We start from the raw sequence: 17985 nt of genomic DNA, 5'->3' as shown, positions 1-17985 counted from the left end.
TAATCAATTAAAAAGGAAAATCAAGAGTTTTTCTTCTTGTCAGTTAAATAAGAAACTATAATCCAAATACAAGCAGTCTGCTTGGACCCTGATCGTTACAGCTTGTTGCTATATTTATTGTTAGTTTAATGTTTTTAGGCTTCAATTTAAAAAAAAATCTATTTTTACCTTATTCATCTCAAAGTCCAAGAAGTGACTTGGTGACATATAGTAATGTTTTATTGCTGTGTACCTTGATAACTGCATTTATAGCACTGCAAAGTAGATACAGTATGTGTCACTCCAATATTACATGTTCTATAAAAAGTATTCATCACTATTTCAAAATTGGCTTTTTTACAACATTAAATGAAAGATTTCAGGTGACTTATTACTAATTTACAGTAGACTTTATTCGCTCTATAGAGATCCAGTTTCCCTTTGATGTTAAAGTCTCTATTTCTGTTGGTTAGTGTCTAATAAAAAACAATAAATCTATTATCATTCAGTGTTGTAAAACAGGCACTTTAACGTTGCACAATTTGCTTTTTACCCCTGTAGGGTTGTCAGGGGGTCATGAGACTTTGCCCGTCCAGTCTACATGTGTTTTTGTGGACCAGGGAGTCCTGTAGGGGCACTGTGGAGTATGCGGGACCAGAGCTGTTGCTGCGAGCACGCCGCTACTTGTATATCCAAAGTGAGAGCTGTCAGGCGGACCCTAGCGGAGAGGATGGAGAGGTTGGAGCCTGGGTGAGGAGCTCAGACATCAAGAGTGAGATGTAGTAGTACAGCCCTTCCAGTCTCACCCTCTCCAGCGGGGGAGGGGGGAGAGCCAAACAGCAGCCCTTTTGGCCATGGTGCGTGTGCAAATGCGTCTACGCCCAAGGGCGGACTGTCCTGTGGTAGGATCGAGAACCACAGCAGGCAGTGCGTGTTGGGCCGTCTGGCATACAGGTCCACCTGCGCCGTCCCGAACCAAGACCAGATCTGGCCACCTCCTCCTGAGAGGACAGGTTGGCTTCCTTGATGCCCTGGAAAGACGGTAGGATACGGCAAAATTGTAGGGAGTAACCCCACCTCAATATGCCGTCCAGAAAGCTTTCTTGGCCCTCACTGCCACCAAACCCTCCATAAATGGGAGTTTGGCCCAAGGGGTGCCACAATTGAAAGGGCCAAAAAAACGAGTGGACTGTGGTGTCCTGAACGCACCACGGCCGGTCGCTCCGTTGACGTCATTGCCTGCAACAGTGTTGTCGTAGCGTCTTTGGTGACGTGTTCACTATCGGAAGAACTGTTGTGAGGAGCAGTGACGAGGAGAGTTCTCCTTTCCACAGCTGTTGGCCACTGTGGGAGAGATTGTGTCCCCTCTGCTGCCAAACGGCGCAGCGAGCCGCTCGCGATCTTCCCTGCTTCGTTATGACGGGAGAGACGTGGCCAGTGGCAGCATCTTTCCAGCAATAGCGGGCCAGGCCGCTGCTACATGGTTACGACCTCTCATTGGAGCAGTTGCCTGTACTAGCAGCACGCCCGAGCGGGTTCACGTAAGCGAGCTGGGAATGCAGGCTAGGATCAGATAGCATTGTGCCGCTTCGGCTTGTTTCTCCGCCATCATGCCGTGGAAGCCAATTGTGGCGCATGTCAGGCGGTTAGCTTAGCGCCGTGTTGATGGGGCATGTTCAGCACAACACTTTGCTGGGAAGGGGTTGGTGGGGAGGAATTAGCTCTTTGAGGAATGTAGGTTGTTTTAATCAAAACATTTGGCACATTCACAACATTGTCACAAGCAGCACACAACATATTAACATAGTGGCTTGGACATGAGACGGAGGGGAGGGGCTCGGCATCTCCGTCCTCAGCCACTCATTTCAGCAGCTGCTTCTTCCCCAAGCTGCAGGTATGGCTAGCGGGGGGGGGTCTAGGCTGCTCCTCTGGCTGCGATATATATCCCTTAGCCTGGGCGGGATCCCTGGGTGGCACGGTGTCTTGGGGAGGGTGCTGAGGCGGTTGAATGGGGGCCGGAGCATCCTCCTCAGCGGGGAGGGGATCCGGGTCTTCCTCGCTCTCCTCGCAGATGAGGGAGAGCTCACACTGCCGGAAATACCATCTCTGGCGTGGTCCCTGCCAAGGCATTCAAAGCAGAAGTGATGAGTGTCGACCCCAGCGATCAGTCCGGGGCACGAACAGGCCAAGACCAGCTTAAAGGAGCGGCGACTCCATCCGTGGAGGTGAAGGTCAGTGGGCGGTTCGCCGTCTGTCAGAAAAAAAAAGGATGCTGAGCAGTGAGGACACCGCTATTTATACTGTACGCACGTACAGTAGCGACGTCCAGTTGGTCAGCTACTTCCAGCATGCAAAATTTCATTGGGCGAGTACGTGCGTGTGATAGGAGGAGAGGTAGTACTCATAGAGTCCAGTAGAAGGCGGAGTGATATAGATGTGAGATAGAACAGATGCCAGTGTTCCCTATGCATTCAGCACAGCACCGCTGCGGAATAAATAACCTGCCCACTAAAATGTCACACAATCATTAATATCAATGTGCAAGTAATGAATAGGAGAATGAAAGTTAGTGGAGGAAAATATTAGCAGTAAGTTTCAGCCCGGTAGTAAACGTGCAGTGTAAGTCACAGTGTGTCCGTTAATAAAAGTCTTTCCACTGCTGGAAAAGTGAAGCCTGTTAGCACTAGCACATTTTTGGCTACGTTAGTTAAATTAGTATCGAAGTAATGTTAATTAGCTCAGCTGTAAGTCATTCTAACTTTCCTAAAGTTAACCCTACTTTTCAAGGTTTGAGAACATCTGGTACAAGCTTAGACTAAACTGGTGTACAGCTCTGTCCTGTACACATAATGTCCATCCTGATAATTATATTTCAGTTTTTAGAGGAGTCTGACAACTGGTTGTTAAAGAAACAAAGGACCATGGAGCTGAGGTTAATGAAGTAAATTAGGGATGCAAACTTGTCCTTTTAAGCTAATTAGGAGATGTTTCTAGTTAGGAGTCATCAGAACCCTGCACCACCGAGCTGAGAATATACCAACCAGTGCCCAAGAGAAGGGAGAGAACCACCTGAAAGGGGCACTAAAAGCAGATACCCTAAATGGACCTTTGTGAAAACAGCCACGAGTACCAGGAAGAACAGCAACACTACGAAGGAGGAGGAAAAGAAGTTCAAACACAACAACATTGTTACAGTATAGGTCTATGCTCCTCGATGAGCAAAATGGGTGTAGTGCAGTGAAGTCCATGTAATTTTGATGTAACTGTGTACAGTATGACTGTCCAGTGTGTAAAAAAGAACCTTACCAATGACATCATGATTTTGCATTTTCTAAGAACAGCCAGACGACTTTCTGAGGGTGGAAGACAACGTCAGTTCAGCCATCAACAGGAACTGGCTATTGTCAGTACGGTGTTGGCAAACAACGCCATCCGCCTACATCAACTACGAGAGCAAATCCTTGCTGATCACACAACATTCCTTAATATACCGAGCTGTCAGTGCAAGACTCCTGAAGAAGAGAGGAGGTGGCCTCGATGATGCTCGGTGCACAAACACAGTCAAGATGTTTCCCCAAAGTCAGACTGTTTAATGTGAAGGTGAAACCAGATTATCATTTTGTTGCTGCTGTTTACATTCTCCCGGACGCAAATAAAAAAAAAACTGCAGAATGTTCTTTATATGTGTATGTACATGTATGTATATATGTATATAAATAAACTATTGTTTTATTTGATTTATTTATTTAATTATCTGTTAAATTCTGTGTGTGTAGAATGAAGGGACTACAAACCTTGTGTTGTACAATGAAAAATAAACAACCTTGTATCATATTATTAAGTTAATATTATCGCTGTATTAAGATGTGAGCATCATTTCAATGTTGTAGACGGACGAGGTGGAGATAATTTAAACTGCTTTATATTCTGCTGGGAAGAACTCTGCACATGGAGGTTTCATCATAAAGTTATGATGGAAAAATACACAGTAGGTGACACAGAGCAGCTGAATTATACTGATTCACTCTTTATGTCCGTCTACACTGACAACTGGACCGAGACTGAGGAGTCCTGCTGTCTGCTCACAGATGAAACTGGTTAAACTGCCTCAGTGTTTCCTGGGAACAGATGACCTTGATTTGAAACGAGTAAACACTGTCGACACCATGAAGGCCAAAGTAACGTTTGTACAATCTGTGCATCCATCACTCACAGAAGAAGTACTCAGATCCTATACCTTGAGTAAAAGTATCAATACCACAATGTACAAATACTCCATTACAAGTCAAAGCCTCTATTCAAAATCCTACTGAACTACTAAGCAAAAGTACAGAAGTGTTATCAGTTAAATGTACTTTAACATCAAAACTCAAAGTAACTATGCCCACATTGACTGATAATGTGCTTTTCATTTCTCACTGATTGATTGAGCTGCGCTCCACGCGATCCATTACCCTTTTACGTGATCTTTTTATGGAGGTCAGGAGTAGGGTTAGGGTTGTTGTTTTTTTTCTCCAGTAACACATGACTTGTTACAAACTGGATCTGCCAGTTTACAAACATTCCAGACACGTTCATCAGGGCTGCTAACTTTTCATTTAGTTTGGAGGGAGATTCAGTATGTGTGAAGTTTGTGCGAGTCTCTGACTTTACCCACTGCAGCGGTAGGGGTCATCACTCCTCAGCCCACAAAAACTTAAGCAACCAAATTCACAATTTTAAAGCACATATAAATAATAAGCCGATTCAATAATCAAATATAAACCTTTAATAAGTATGGTTGATGGAGGGAATTCTGCTGATGAATGAACACCTTGAGGTGAGCGCTTCATCTGTCTAATTTAAAAAGTAAAAAAAAGCTTTGTTGTTTTATTTGCCATCGTGTCAGTCAAACATGTTACGACCATACAATTCATCTGTTTAACTAAATCTTTATGTGAAAGACTTTAAATCTAAATGATCACAAAATTGAAACAAAACGTTAAAGAAAGGAAACAAATCAACTGTGAGATTGAATATTGGTAAATTAGTTGAATTTTAAAGCCCTTTAAAATTACATTTTAAAATGTTAATCATTAATTTATTATTTATTCATTAAATGGTCAATTTAATGATCTATAAATATCTTTTTCTAATTATTTTTTAAAGGGGCCATTTTATTAACTGATTATAATCAAACACACAAGTTACAATTAACACTCCAGGTTTCATAATTCATATTTATTTAATTTCATGATGTTGAAGATGGTCGATACCAACAAGTTTAAAGTTCTTGGTTGGTCCAAATCTTTGAGTACATCGGGCCTTGTGAAGTTATAAATTACATATTTCTCTATTTTCTGCCATTTTAAAGACAAAATGAGTAATCAATTAATGGAGAAAATAGTCCAATCAAAATTAGAACCACACAACTTCTGGTAATACTTAAACAAAACCAATTAAACTTCCTGTGAAAGGACAAAAGAGGAGAATAGGAAAGGTAAGATGGACAGTAGCATAGGAACCGAGAGGGGAACCAGGTGAGCGGTTCCAGAGCCCAGGTGGTTGGTGGTGGTCTGGCTGGGAGTGGTCCCAGAGCCCAGCTGGTTGGTGGTGGTCTGGCTGGGAGTGGTCCCAGAGCCCGGCTGGTTGGTGCTGATCTGGCTGTTGATCCAGGACTGATACTGGGACACTCGGGTGAAGCCTTGTGGAAAATTAGGCAGGGCACAGCCTCTTCCAAAACTCAGCACTCCAGCCTGGACCCAGACAGAGACGTTTTTAGTCACCAGCGGGCCTCCTCCATCCCCCTGCAGATGTCAGACAGGTCGGTTATACTTCATACTTCTGCTCTCAGAGGGAAACACTGTCCTTTTTATTCACCAGTCAGATCTATTGATTAGTGCAGATTTAAACATGTGTGTTATCAGTTGATGGAGGAGTGTTTTGCAGACAGACTCACATAGCAGATGCCCTGTCCTCCCTGAGTCACACCAGCACAGATCATGTTGTTTGTGATTTTACCACCGTAGGTAACGTTACAATCACTGTTGGACACAATGGGAAGACTCACCTCCTGCAGCCTCTCTGGGAAAGGAAGTGGAGCTGAAAAAGAAAAAGAGATATTAATGTTGAGCAGTACTTCCCTCTTGTCCTCTGTGTTAAGGTTTATCCAGCTAAGATATACAGGACAAAGGGATTTGGGCCCACCCACCTACCTTCTGTTGCCCCAAATACTCACTAGAGCACCACATGTGGATTCATCCACCACTGAAAATAGTGCAACATCAAATGTACTATTTCCTCCTGTTTATTTGACAGAAACGTCAGCGAGCAGCTGTTTTAGGAAATTACTGAACCTTTTTAAACATGAAACTATATATCTGTGAAGATTTATGTCTTCAGGAGGAACCAATGGGCTCGGAGCTGAGAGCAACAGACAGGAAGTCAGACGGACTGACATGTTGCTGGTTTTCATGTCTTTTCATGGAATTTGTTGACAGTAAGAAAAATCCAAAACATCAAGGCCTTTCCCTTTAAAGGTCCAGTGTGTAATATTTCTGAGGATCTATCGACAGAAATGCAATATAAGATCCATAACTATGTTTTCAGTGGTGTATAAAGAACTTACATAATGAACCATTATGTTTTTATTACCTTAGAATGAGACATTTCTATCTACATAACCGCGGGTCCTCTTACACGCCGCCACGTTGCATCGTCGAGTTTCAACAGTAGCTGAAAACGGACAAACAGGCTACAGATCGCATTTCGTCACTACGATCTTCTTGCTCTACTTCTGGTAGAATTCAGGCAGTGCAGACACCACTGTGTCGAATACATTCATTAGAAGATGAAGAAGTAGTAATAGTAATAATATACTGCAGAGCTCAGTCCGTAAAGTGCAGGACTCACAATTCAAGGATTCAATCATTTAGGGGAATCACTAGTGAGTAACTGTTGCTGTCATGGCTGAGATCTATTTCAGCACCACTATCAAAAAATTTATTTATTTATATTTTTGCCACTACCAAAGCACCATAATCTGGCAGCGGGTTATGGCGAGGGTCCATAATCACAGACAGAATTAATTCCTTTGTCAATGTTAATGTAATAACTATCTAATGTGTGGTTTATAATGGACTGTGGTGCAGAAACAGTGACAGTGTTTCACACTCTTGGCTCACATTTTCCATGTTATCTGTCAGTGGCCAAGTCACAATAACACATGGTTTTACTGAATAATTTAGTAAATATAATTTCTTAATAAATATACCTAAAGAAACCTGATTTCTTGACTGATGTTTGGACACATAAATCACGTGAGAGCACCCACACAGACGCAGAGGTTAGAACCAAAGCAGACATACAGACTTTGATAAGTGAGGTTGTTTTGCACCTTCAGCTGAGACAGAAAGAAAAGCCAACAGGGATATCTGCTAAATACAAGAATGATGCATATCAGCGCATGCCTGAACACATAATCAATGTGGCAGGGAAAGGTATCAGATTTCTAGTTGACCCAGTGGCAGCAGCGCCAGTTGCAAAAGCTTTCATAAGCCAGGTCATTCCTCGCTGGGGAATCCCAGGCAAAATCTCTAGTGATAATGGTACACCTTTCATTAGTGCAGCATTGGGCATAGTAGGAGAGAATATGGGATTAATCTGAGGCAACATTGTGCTTATCATCGATGATAGTTTGCCACATAATTGGAACAGACTGTTGTGCATCCCAGATGTCTCAGACAATATGACTCATGTTGTCTCACATCTGAATGATGAAAAGCCAGGACTCAGGGAACACTGGGGGATGGGACATGTGGTCATGGCTGACAACAGGCAGTTGGAAGAATATGCTGATAAAATTGTTGACCCCACTGTTTGCAATTCTTGGTGCTTTCCTCCTCCTGACATGATGTGTGATCCCTTGTGCTAGATCTATGATAGCTGCAGCAGTTAAATCATCAATGGGTCAGTACATGCAACTACCAACTGAACCCGCTGATTCAATGGAGTGGATCCCACCTTTCAGAGGGGAAGAAAGTGAAGTTTATTCTGTTTAATCTGCATTATTTTCATTCACATCCTTATATTTTGACTTATATATTTTACATTTTATTGTTTTTTTCCTTATATTCTCACTTTACTCATATTGTTACATTTTTACATAATCACAAAGTACTGCCGAAGTTACATGAAATGTTTAAAGTCTGACTAATTTTTCTTAGCATAAAATGCTAAAAGGGAGTAAATGTAATGGGACTTCCATGAGTACCAGCTCCAAACACAGTCGTGTAATTAATGTTACTCCTTGAGGGCATCCGGTTGCTTGGGTACGGGGTCAATGGAAGGTAAATGTTTGTGATGCTGTGTCTAGGGGGACATGATCTTAAGTGTTTTATAACATGTACCCGTGCATGATTGTCTCACGATAGATTCAGATTGAGTGTCTTCTAGGGAAAAATCAAAGTCATCATGTTCCGGGGGTGAGATAGTGCTCTGACCCTGAGATTAGGCTAAAAGCTGCATGTCTCACTCGGATGATACTTTGATGCGTGTGTGTCCCATTGAGTTCCTTCTGCAGAACACAGGAAGACCAGTGCTTGCCTGAGCTGTTTGTTTGAAACCCCCGGAAAGCCAGCACACCACTCTCTGCTGTCAGAAGAGACACGTTTTGGCCTGTGTCAGCCACCGTAGCTGTCCTATGCTCTGGGAAAGGTTAGGGGGCAGTGGTAGACTGGACAGATGGTTGCAATTCACAACCCTCGTCAATGGATGCCACTAAATCTTATACACTGAACCTTTAAACACTATTATAAAATGGCCCTTACAGTGTAAAGGTCAGCCTTTTTGACTTTGACCTGAGGCAACCAAAAATCAGTGGACAGGCTCAGTGGTTTCTATTTCATGCATTCCTGCTGTAAAAATCCCATTCATCTTTCACATACACGGCGTTTGGTGAGTCACAGTTGAGCACTTCAAGTCTTGGATGGACATGAAACTCTCCTGTTTAAATCATCAGTACAAAAGATGAACAACTGTAAGAAAATATCCATCTGTCCATTTTCTGCCTCTGATCTACAGCAGGGTCTCTGTGGCAGCGGGCCAATCATGTTCCAGACGGCAATGATCCATTACTGAAGTAGAAGTCCTGCATATAACATTTTACTTCACTAAAATCACAGAAGTATAGTGAGAAAGTTCCAAAAGTGATTTAGCATTTTTCTGGTTTACGTGGACTTTTAATTACGTCATCTTGTCACCCATGAATGTGTGGTGTCTTTTGGTGTCGTCGTTTGCAAAACACAACAATAGAAACTGAATTAATCCAGACAATCATTCACCATTAACAGAACATTTTTAAATGACTGTTGAATAAATTTAAATTCTCACTCCAAGTTTGGATTCTCCCCCATCCGGTGACCCAGCAGGTCGTCCCGTTGTTAAAGACGCTGCCATCCATCGCCAGACACACGGGTCTGATGTAGTCGGTGAAGGTAACAGGTGAGGACAGCTTCAGCAAGGCTATGTCGGTATCGTTTGTGTTGGTATTATAGTTGGGATGCTGGATGAACTGGGACACAGTCCGGGACATCCCGTTTGTATTAAACAAGTCTAGGGTGTCAAGGCCGAGGTTAACGGTGAGACCGGGTCTGACGCTGAAAAGCAGAAAAGACAACATGTTTAAATATGTGATGGATACTGGTGCTGACTGTGTGTGAATTTTAAACTAAACTATCTTTAAATAAGTGACGTATACATATATATATGTGCGAGATGAGACATGTAGTTCATCGAGCGGTTTCACACAAAACTAAATATTACTGTTTTACAACAAACTGTAACATCGGCTGTGGCTCAGGAGGTAGAGCAGGTTGGCTGTTCAGAAGGTCGGCGGTACAATGCCGGCTCCCCCAGGCTGCGTGGTAAGTATCCTTGGGCAAGATACTGAACCCCGAATTGCCGGGCGGCTGTTCCGCCAGTGTATGAATGTGTGTGAATGTTAGTTTCTGTTTGAGCACTTAGGCTTAGTGTATGAATGTGGTGGGGCACTGCAGCTCACTCGGGTGAATGCAGATGTAGTGTAAAAGCACTTCGAGTGGTTGAAAAGACTAGAAAGGTGCTATACAAATACGGAGCATTTACATTACTGTGACTTTCTTGACTTAAATTATTTTTAAATTTGCAAACATCATGTGTGTAATTCAGGGCACAATTCAAACAGGATGAAAAACATTGTTCTTGACTACCATAGGCTGCATATTTTTCTGAAATAAGGCCCCAGTGGGCAGAAGGAGAGGGACTTGGCTCCCTCTGGGCAGCAGCATCTTAACTTATTGTGCTTATTTTGTTTTTATTGCTGCAAAAAAATTCCTCTTATGGAACAATAAAGATCTCAGCTGACATGAAACAGCTGTAATGGTGTCTGACTATTACTAACAGCACAAAGAAAAAATGGTTTTAATGTGGTTTACTGCGGCACCCTCATAACATTTTCTCTTTGTTGCTATAAAAGCTCACTGTGATTGTACAGGTGAAGTCATGTGACAGGATCAGAGCTCACCTCTCAAAACAGCTAGCAGCAGTCAGGACCCACTGGTTGTTGATCAGGGAGCCTCCACAGAAATGATCTCCTTTGGTCTGCAGACTGGCCTGCCAGGGCCACGATCCTGCAGGAGCATCTGCCCTTCCTGCAATCCTGGTGTTGAGCGGCGCAGTGCCACAAACTGGAGGGAAAGAAATTCATGTAAATGTTGCATAGGTATAGTTTACATTCAGGGCTCTGGAACAGCCCGAGGAAATCAGGTCTACTGAGTCAGTGATTCTCTTCATAAAACTTTTATAGGAGAGCCTTTCCTGATTTAACCTGAATTTATTTTTATTGTATTATACCTGTATTTTAATTACTTAAAATGTATTTTTCTTGTTTTTATCTGTTTCTTCATTTATTTATTTTTTTACGTGTTTTATCTTAAAGCCTGATGGTTTTTACAACCTGTGTATTTTCTGCTCTTGTAAAGGCACTTTGTAACATGGACTTTGAAAAGGCTCAATAAATAAAGATCATTATTATTAAAAAGATAAAATGCTGACACCTGCTGCTAAGATTTAGCATGTTGCTTGCTGCTGGAAGCACAGCAGGAGCTGATGTAAGATTCAGAGGATTTGTGTTGATGTTCCGGACAGGAAGTTAAATGAAAGTTACTAGGACACATCCTGAGGAAGGTCTGAACCACACTTAATCACAATTTAACCAACTTCTGTGGAGAGAAAGGATTTGACTCTTATGGAGCTTCAAAAGTGCAACTAAAAGCTGCTTTTCAAACCTGGACTTGATTCATTTTGAGGGTTCAAAAGTTTTGAACTCAGAAGAGAACAGTAATTCAATGAACAAAAGAAAGAATGAGGATAGAACTCACCATCTGACTGGGCCTTGCTTCCTGCAGGAGAGACAAAGAACAACACATTAATCGAAGATGGTTTTGACAGACATATTTACATTTCTGAGAACAAAAGCGACCGGTTCCTCCTGTGTTCCTGAGGCCCAATCTGCATCTTTTAAATGCAGAACTTTTGCTACATTTCCACCTCCCGTCCAGACTAAAAGAGAGAGCCTGGCTCTGCCATCCCTTCACACAAAGCAATCCCAGTCCCTGTTCTCATCTGTGACACCACGATGGTGGAACGAGCTACCACACGCCATCAGAGCAGGGCGTCCCTCTCTAACTTCAAGAAGCTCCTGAAAACACCCCTAAACTCTAACATGCGCTCCCTACAATTCTCTGGTATTGATTGCACATTTTGGTAACTCTCTTGCTGTATTGATGCTTGGTTGGTGTATGCTGTTCCTCAAATTTAAGTCACTTTGGATAAAAGTGTCTGCCAAATGAGTAAATAAATACAATAATATAATGAAGTGAAATTCACAAAATCAACATTTTGCATAATAAGTACTATTTATACATGAAGTATCCTGCATTTTGCTGATAATACATTCTGGGTTGCAACTTCTCTCATATTAATAACAATAATACATTTAATTTGTAATGCACTTTATATTTAAGCAAATCCCAAAGTGCTACATACTAAAGGCAAGTGTTAAAATTAAAAACACACGAAGAGCATGAAAATAAAAATAAGGAAAAAAGCAAGAGTTCATTCAAAAGCTCTCCTAAAAAGGTGGGTTTTAAGGCAACGTTTAAAAGCATCCACAGTCTGTGGTGTCCTCAGGTGGTCAGGGAGCGCATTCCACAGACTGGGAGCAGATGAGCAGAAAGCCCCATCTCCCATTATACGGAGCTTGGTCCTGGAAGGTTTCAGGAGATACGCTGAGGCAGATCTGAGGGCACGTGTTGAGGTGTGTGGGGTGAGGAGTCATGTTTGCGCACCCTCAACAGGATCGTAGCAGCTGTTCTGGATGTACTGCAGCTTCTGAAGGCTTTTCTCAGGGATCCCACTGAGGAGCGCATTGCAGTAGTCCAGCCTGGAGAATACAAAAGCGTTGACAAGCTTTTCCGCATCTGCCGGAGTGAGTGTGGGAGTTAGGGAATGTTCCTGAGGTGGAAAAAGGAGGTCTTGTAGAGATGTTTGATGTGAGCCTCAAAGGTCAGATGAGAGACCATTTTTACACCCAGGTTGGTGGCTGATGTTGAAAGTGGAATATTTTGGCCAGAGAAGGTGATGCTGGTAATGTCAGATGACCGAACCTGGTGTGGAGTGCCGACTAAGATGGCTCTTGGAGCCATTTAGCTGCAGAAGGTTTTGCTTCACCCACGCCTTTACCTCCTCCAGACAGGTGGTCAGAGTGGATGATGGCAAGGCAGCAGAGGGGGTTGGGTTTGTCCTGAGGTAGAGTTGAGTGTCATCAGCATAGCAGTGGAATGAAATCAGGGGCATAGGAGCAAATAAAGCACTTAAATTCTAATTTCTAATGACTTTTGAAAACAGAATGTACTTATTAGTGTGGCTGAAAGACGGTGACAGAAGATGGGGAGAGGGGAGATTATGAAAACTCGAAGAGGGAGAGGGTCAGAGAGACGGAGTATAATATAACTAGAACAAAACCGACTACATAAAAACCATGGAACAGCTGCTAGTAGCTGCCACCTTACAAATGTATTCAGTTATCCTAATGTTACACTTGATGTAGCTGTCTGAGTCTTCAAAGCAAACTCTGATGACATGCCATTGCCCTAACAAAGTCTTTTTACTATGTGAGTTTTAGAATTTACTACATCTAGTAGCTATCAATACAACTTACAAGCTCATCCTCCTCAGTTTTTTCTACTCCCGCTCCTATGACCTCTGTCTTCTTCCTCTTAAAATCCTGCAGGATGCTTGTCTCTGTGTGAACATTTTGACTACTTTTCAATTGTTTATGGACACGTAGCAGAGACACATACACACCTATTGGCACAAGTTTTTAAGGTCAAGGATGGTCACAAACAGAGGCAAAAAAGTAGCCCAGGAGATTGTCCCTGGTAAACCCGCTCTCCAGACAAAGCATTTGTTGGGGCCTCTGGGTCTTTAGAGACCTTTATTCCTCTTGCCCTTGCCCTAACCTAACCTAATTTACTCAAGGAAAAAGTACAATGACTCCCATAACAATTAAAAGAAAAAAATGACAAACCTATTTCATCTGCTGTTCATCAGGTTGGAAACAGCTGCTGTGCAACAGGTTATTTCTAGGGAATGCACTTTGCTTTGCTGGCTGATTATCTTTAGCTATTTCTGTTTAATAATTATTTTCCTTTTTAAACCTCCATGAATGTGTTGATAAGATCACTTTAAAATATCACGCTTGCTGCCCAGCCGGCTATTGTTGCCTGTATCTTTTATTATGGACATGTAGCCAACCAAATGTCTTGCTTTGCAGCAGCACAGGCAGCCAACACAATCTGATTATTCCTAAAGCATCTAAATAATCTTTACAACGCAAAGAATTATTGTGGCAGTAACACGGAGCAGCTCGTTGTTGACGCAGGTAAACCTACATACAGAGGAAGCTGTGCGTCATGCGTAAAACCCAACAGGACTGTTTTATCCACCATATTTTCTCTCTCTGTACATCTCAAAAAGGATTGTTTCCTGAATAAATAACAGCTGGTAGCTGCTGAGTGAAGCCAAGATTCGTTTCATCGGCGACATTATGTTTATGGACTCACCGGACACCACTATAAAACAAATAAAAAAACAGGCTAATATCCATCAAAAGAAAGCGATGCTCTTTTCAACAACAGAATACTGTTAATATATCAGAATCAATCTAGGGATCATCTAACTTAGATGTTACAGTGTGAAGTTTACGTTTTCTCTGCAGAAACTAAAGACGCTTGTCCCCCTCATGTACAATGGCTGATGACGTGGCCAAGGGGGAGCATGGAGAGAATAAACAAGGTGAGACCGAGCACTGAGCCTTGAGGGACACCACAGGTGACGTTGCGTGTCAGGGATTTAGCCTCTTCCAAGGCGACATGCTCAGTTCTCCTGTTGAGGTAGGATGAGAACCACTCATGGACAGAGTCAGAAACACTGATAGTGGAATTTAGACGGTGGAGGAGGATGTTGTGGTCCACAGTGTCGAATGCTGCAGTCAAGTCCAGGAGGATGAGAAGTCATCAGCAGGTCATTTGTGACCCGGACCAGGGCTGTTTCTGTGCGGAAACCAGACTGAAATTTTTCGAACATGTTGTTTTGTTTTAGATGGTCCTGAAGCTGTGCGGCAACTACATCTTTTCCAGCAGCTTGGAAAAGAATGGAAGGTTGGAGATGGGCCTGTAGTTGGCAAAGACTTCTGGTTCTAGGGTGGGTTTTTTGAGAAGTGGCCTGATGACACATGGAACATGGCCAGCCTGCAGGGAGTGTTTAATGACCTTTGTGATGAGGGGACTTATGGCATGGAGGTTGGATTTTACCAGGGCTGTGGGGAAGGGGTCCAGGGCACAGGTGGATGGTTTCATCTTTTTGATGACAGCAGTGAGGTTGGGAAATCCCAGTCTGTGGGTCGGCAGTCGGGACAGGCAGTGTGAAGAAACTGGATAGCAGGGAGCAGATGGTGTCGTCTTTTTTTCTGAAAAAAAATTATGAAATTGTTGCACCTCTGCTTCTGAATGAGAGTGAGTTTGCGGATGCTGTGGTGAATCTCTGTACACTGGAATCCACTCCATGTTTTCTGGCCTGCTTGGTGTGGAGAGATGTTGCGATGTTTCCCGTGTTGCTAGCACTGAGAGCGACACTGCTCTGATGACGCGGCAGACGTGTGACAGTGGTCCAGATAGATAGTATATGACAATTTAAGAAAGACAAATGTGGGGAAAAACCCTTTTTAAACTTTATTTTAGGGCAAAATCATCAAAAAAAAATTTTTTTTTTCCAGTTACTGATTATATACATGCAGATTTTATGTCCTGGTGACCTGTGAAAGTGCAGCTACAGATCTCTGCCCATTGATTTAGGTAGGGGCCTGATCATGTTACTTAAAATAACTTCTTCACCAACCAAACTATGAAAGTCCACACAAGATTACATGCGGAGAAGATAATGTCCATGTTTCAGCTCTTATTTTGAAAGGCTTTTTGATGCATTACTGTTTTACCACAGAGTGTGAATATGATCTACATTTATGGTAAAAACAATTCCAAAATGATTTGTGGTTAAATGCAAAGCCTGCCCTCCAACAATCTTGTTGTTATATTTACATGGGTGGAAATTTGTGATCATCTGTAACATTTATTACTAAACTCAAACGCAAAGATTTTTGATTAGTGACACTTTAAACCTGGTCTTTCTTTTGTTGTTGTTGTTCCTTTGTCCATCTCTAGTTTTCAGCAATAAATTTGATTTATTCTTGAACCCATCGCTCCTGTGCCTTGATTTTTCATCCGCAAATTCATTTTTATTTGTTAGTCCCATATCCCCTAGATGCCAGGGATATAACACAACTGAACTTACTGACAAATTTCAGCTCTGGATCAACTTAAATTTAATATCATTACTTTATTATTATTACTAATATTTACTTAATATGATAAAGTAACTTATGAACTTGCATGTTCTGCAAGTGGAGGATTTTGTGTCTGTTTCATGCTGGCTTGTCACTCAGAAGAGCAAATTGCAGACAGATTTTATAGGTAAAGCTTCATAAATTTTCCATAAAGTTTTGTACTTTTCATTGCACCAGCTTTGTAAAAAGTTTAAATAAATTCAGGATTTCCACTAGTACGTGATACTTTTTCCTCTAACAACTACCAGACAGCAGTAATCAGATCTCAAACATGATTAGTTCAGGTGTGCACAGTGAGGAGGGTCCTTACCTTGTGTCAGGAGAGTCAGCAGAGCTGCCACACAGATCACTTTGTAGAAAGCCATAACTGTAAATGCATATCATCAGATCTGCACCACCATAAATACCCTTCTTCTCCCCTCCCTCTCACCTTCTGTCTACCTCCAACACAAACACACCTGTCCAATGACACACCTGACCTTACATGAATTGAGTTTATTTGGACAGGGACTCACTTGTTATCTGCCACTAAACTGTCTGTGAAGGTTCTCAGTCATCCAGGTCAAAGTTATCCAAGGAAGGTTATAATCAAGGGCAACTGGACCTGGTTCAAGAGACTGGAAGACGTTTCATCCCTCATCCAAGAGACTCAGGGTTCTTGCAACATTTTTGAAGTCAAATTTAATGCTTTTTAAGACTTTTTAAAGACCTCAACAAATGTAAATTTAAGACCCCAACATTTTGAAACTATTTCTTTGACAGAAAAAAATGCACCTTATCTCTTTTAGTAGGCACTGCCATATTTGGCAGTTTTATTTTCACCCCAGGTGAATGATTGTTTACACCTGTCATTAAAATGCATTTTGGGTGATCAGATGGCCACATGAAAGTACATGTGTGAATCCAACAGAAACATATTGAGGACAGATTGTGATCCGATCAGTAAAACCACCTCAAGGACACCATGACCACATGAATGCATTGTTGTCCATCCACATACAACAACTTCTTGGGTGGAAATATGTCACAGTCTTCTGCAAATAAAATCCAAAAGTCTGACAGCGCAGACAGGCGCCTAGACAGTCTGTCTATTCAGTGTTGTGCACTGTTCTCAAACAGTGCCGATTATTGATCATGCTCATGTTTTTGGTGAACTGATGATGCTCATTTATGAAGGTGAACTAGGGCTGGGCAATGAAACAATATTGATAATTATCGTGATCAATAACAACATAAAAAATGTTCAGTAAATATTTGATTTAATTTATTTGAATCACGAACGAATTAGCACGTTCTTTTCTATTAAGATGACTATTTTGTTGAGGACTGAATAAAGATTTTATCAAATTTTACTCTCTGTTTTGAATGTTCTACCTCAGATTTGTGAAGTCATCCACTGTTTGATACCAGGCTGCTGTTTAGCATCAAGTGTTTATCATGTTGTGACCATAAATAAAAGTTTAAAAGCACAATTAACCATCTGGTTTCTTCAGCTTTCACTCAGGAGCAAAAATCAGCCTTTAAACCTATAATGATTTGACATTTAAAGTGAAGTTTTTTAACATTTTGGCCATATCACCCCGCCCTAACTCATACACTGCTATTAAACTCAATATAAACTACTAAAACAACAGAAAAGAGTAGCCTACACATAAAGAAAGGTAGCAAGTAAACGATGCCGGACCGAACTCAAGTTTCACTTTCACTTACAGCCGAGCTGACACACAGGCGCACCGCTAAAGGGAGAGGTGAACATAGATAATCCATGGAGGAAACTAATCACAGTAAAAGACACACTTCAGAGAGTTATTTTAACCTGTGATGATAGATCATTTTTTGTACCTGCGCAAATGAAAGGAGGATGTGATGTACAGTTGTTTGAGCAAGACAGAACGATTGGTTCTTCCTCCAACCACTTTAACTTGTCTCTCAATCTTGCAGCCACGACTGACGATAATATGACAGGCAGCCAGACGTCAAAGTCTGCAGCTAAGTAAACGTAACTATATTAATATCAGAGTATTGCA

General features: G+C 41.9%; 1 protein-coding gene across 2 annotated transcripts in view; it reads right to left on the bottom strand.

Annotated features, from left to right (window-relative positions):
- LOC119896557 (serine protease 27-like) overlaps positions 1–16400 on the bottom strand; it is a 29455-nt gene extending 13055 nt beyond the window's left edge. Inside the window, exons 1-6 of one of the 2 annotated variants that reach the window (XM_038710033.1) lie at positions 16269–16400; positions 11376–11396; positions 10520–10682; positions 9349–9614; positions 5918–6060; positions 5415–5765 (exon numbers count right to left, since the gene is read on the bottom strand). In XM_038710033.1, the coding sequence (XP_038565961.1) occupies positions 5418–5765; positions 5918–6060; positions 9349–9614; positions 10520–10682; positions 11376–11396; positions 16269–16323 (996 nt within the window). In that variant the 5' untranslated portion in view covers positions 16324–16400 and the 3' untranslated portion in view covers positions 5415–5417. Of the gene's footprint in view, positions 1–5177; positions 5766–5917; positions 6061–9348; positions 9615–10519; positions 10683–11375; positions 11397–16268 lie in introns of those variants that run through there. The other variant, XM_038710031.1, reaches the window with a different exon arrangement.
- Between the last annotated feature and the right edge of the window lie 1585 nt (positions 16401–17985).

Source organism: Micropterus salmoides, unplaced genomic scaffold (genome assembly GCF_014851395.1).
Source record: "Micropterus salmoides isolate LMB-PRFRI ecotype aquatic unplaced genomic scaffold, ASM1485139v1 Ms_hic_scaffold_10, whole genome shotgun sequence".
Lineage (NCBI taxonomy): Eukaryota > Metazoa > Chordata > Actinopteri > Centrarchiformes > Centrarchidae > Micropterus > Micropterus salmoides.
Note: the sequence above shows the minus strand (reverse complement) of the source record. Positions and strands in the feature narration are given on the sequence as shown.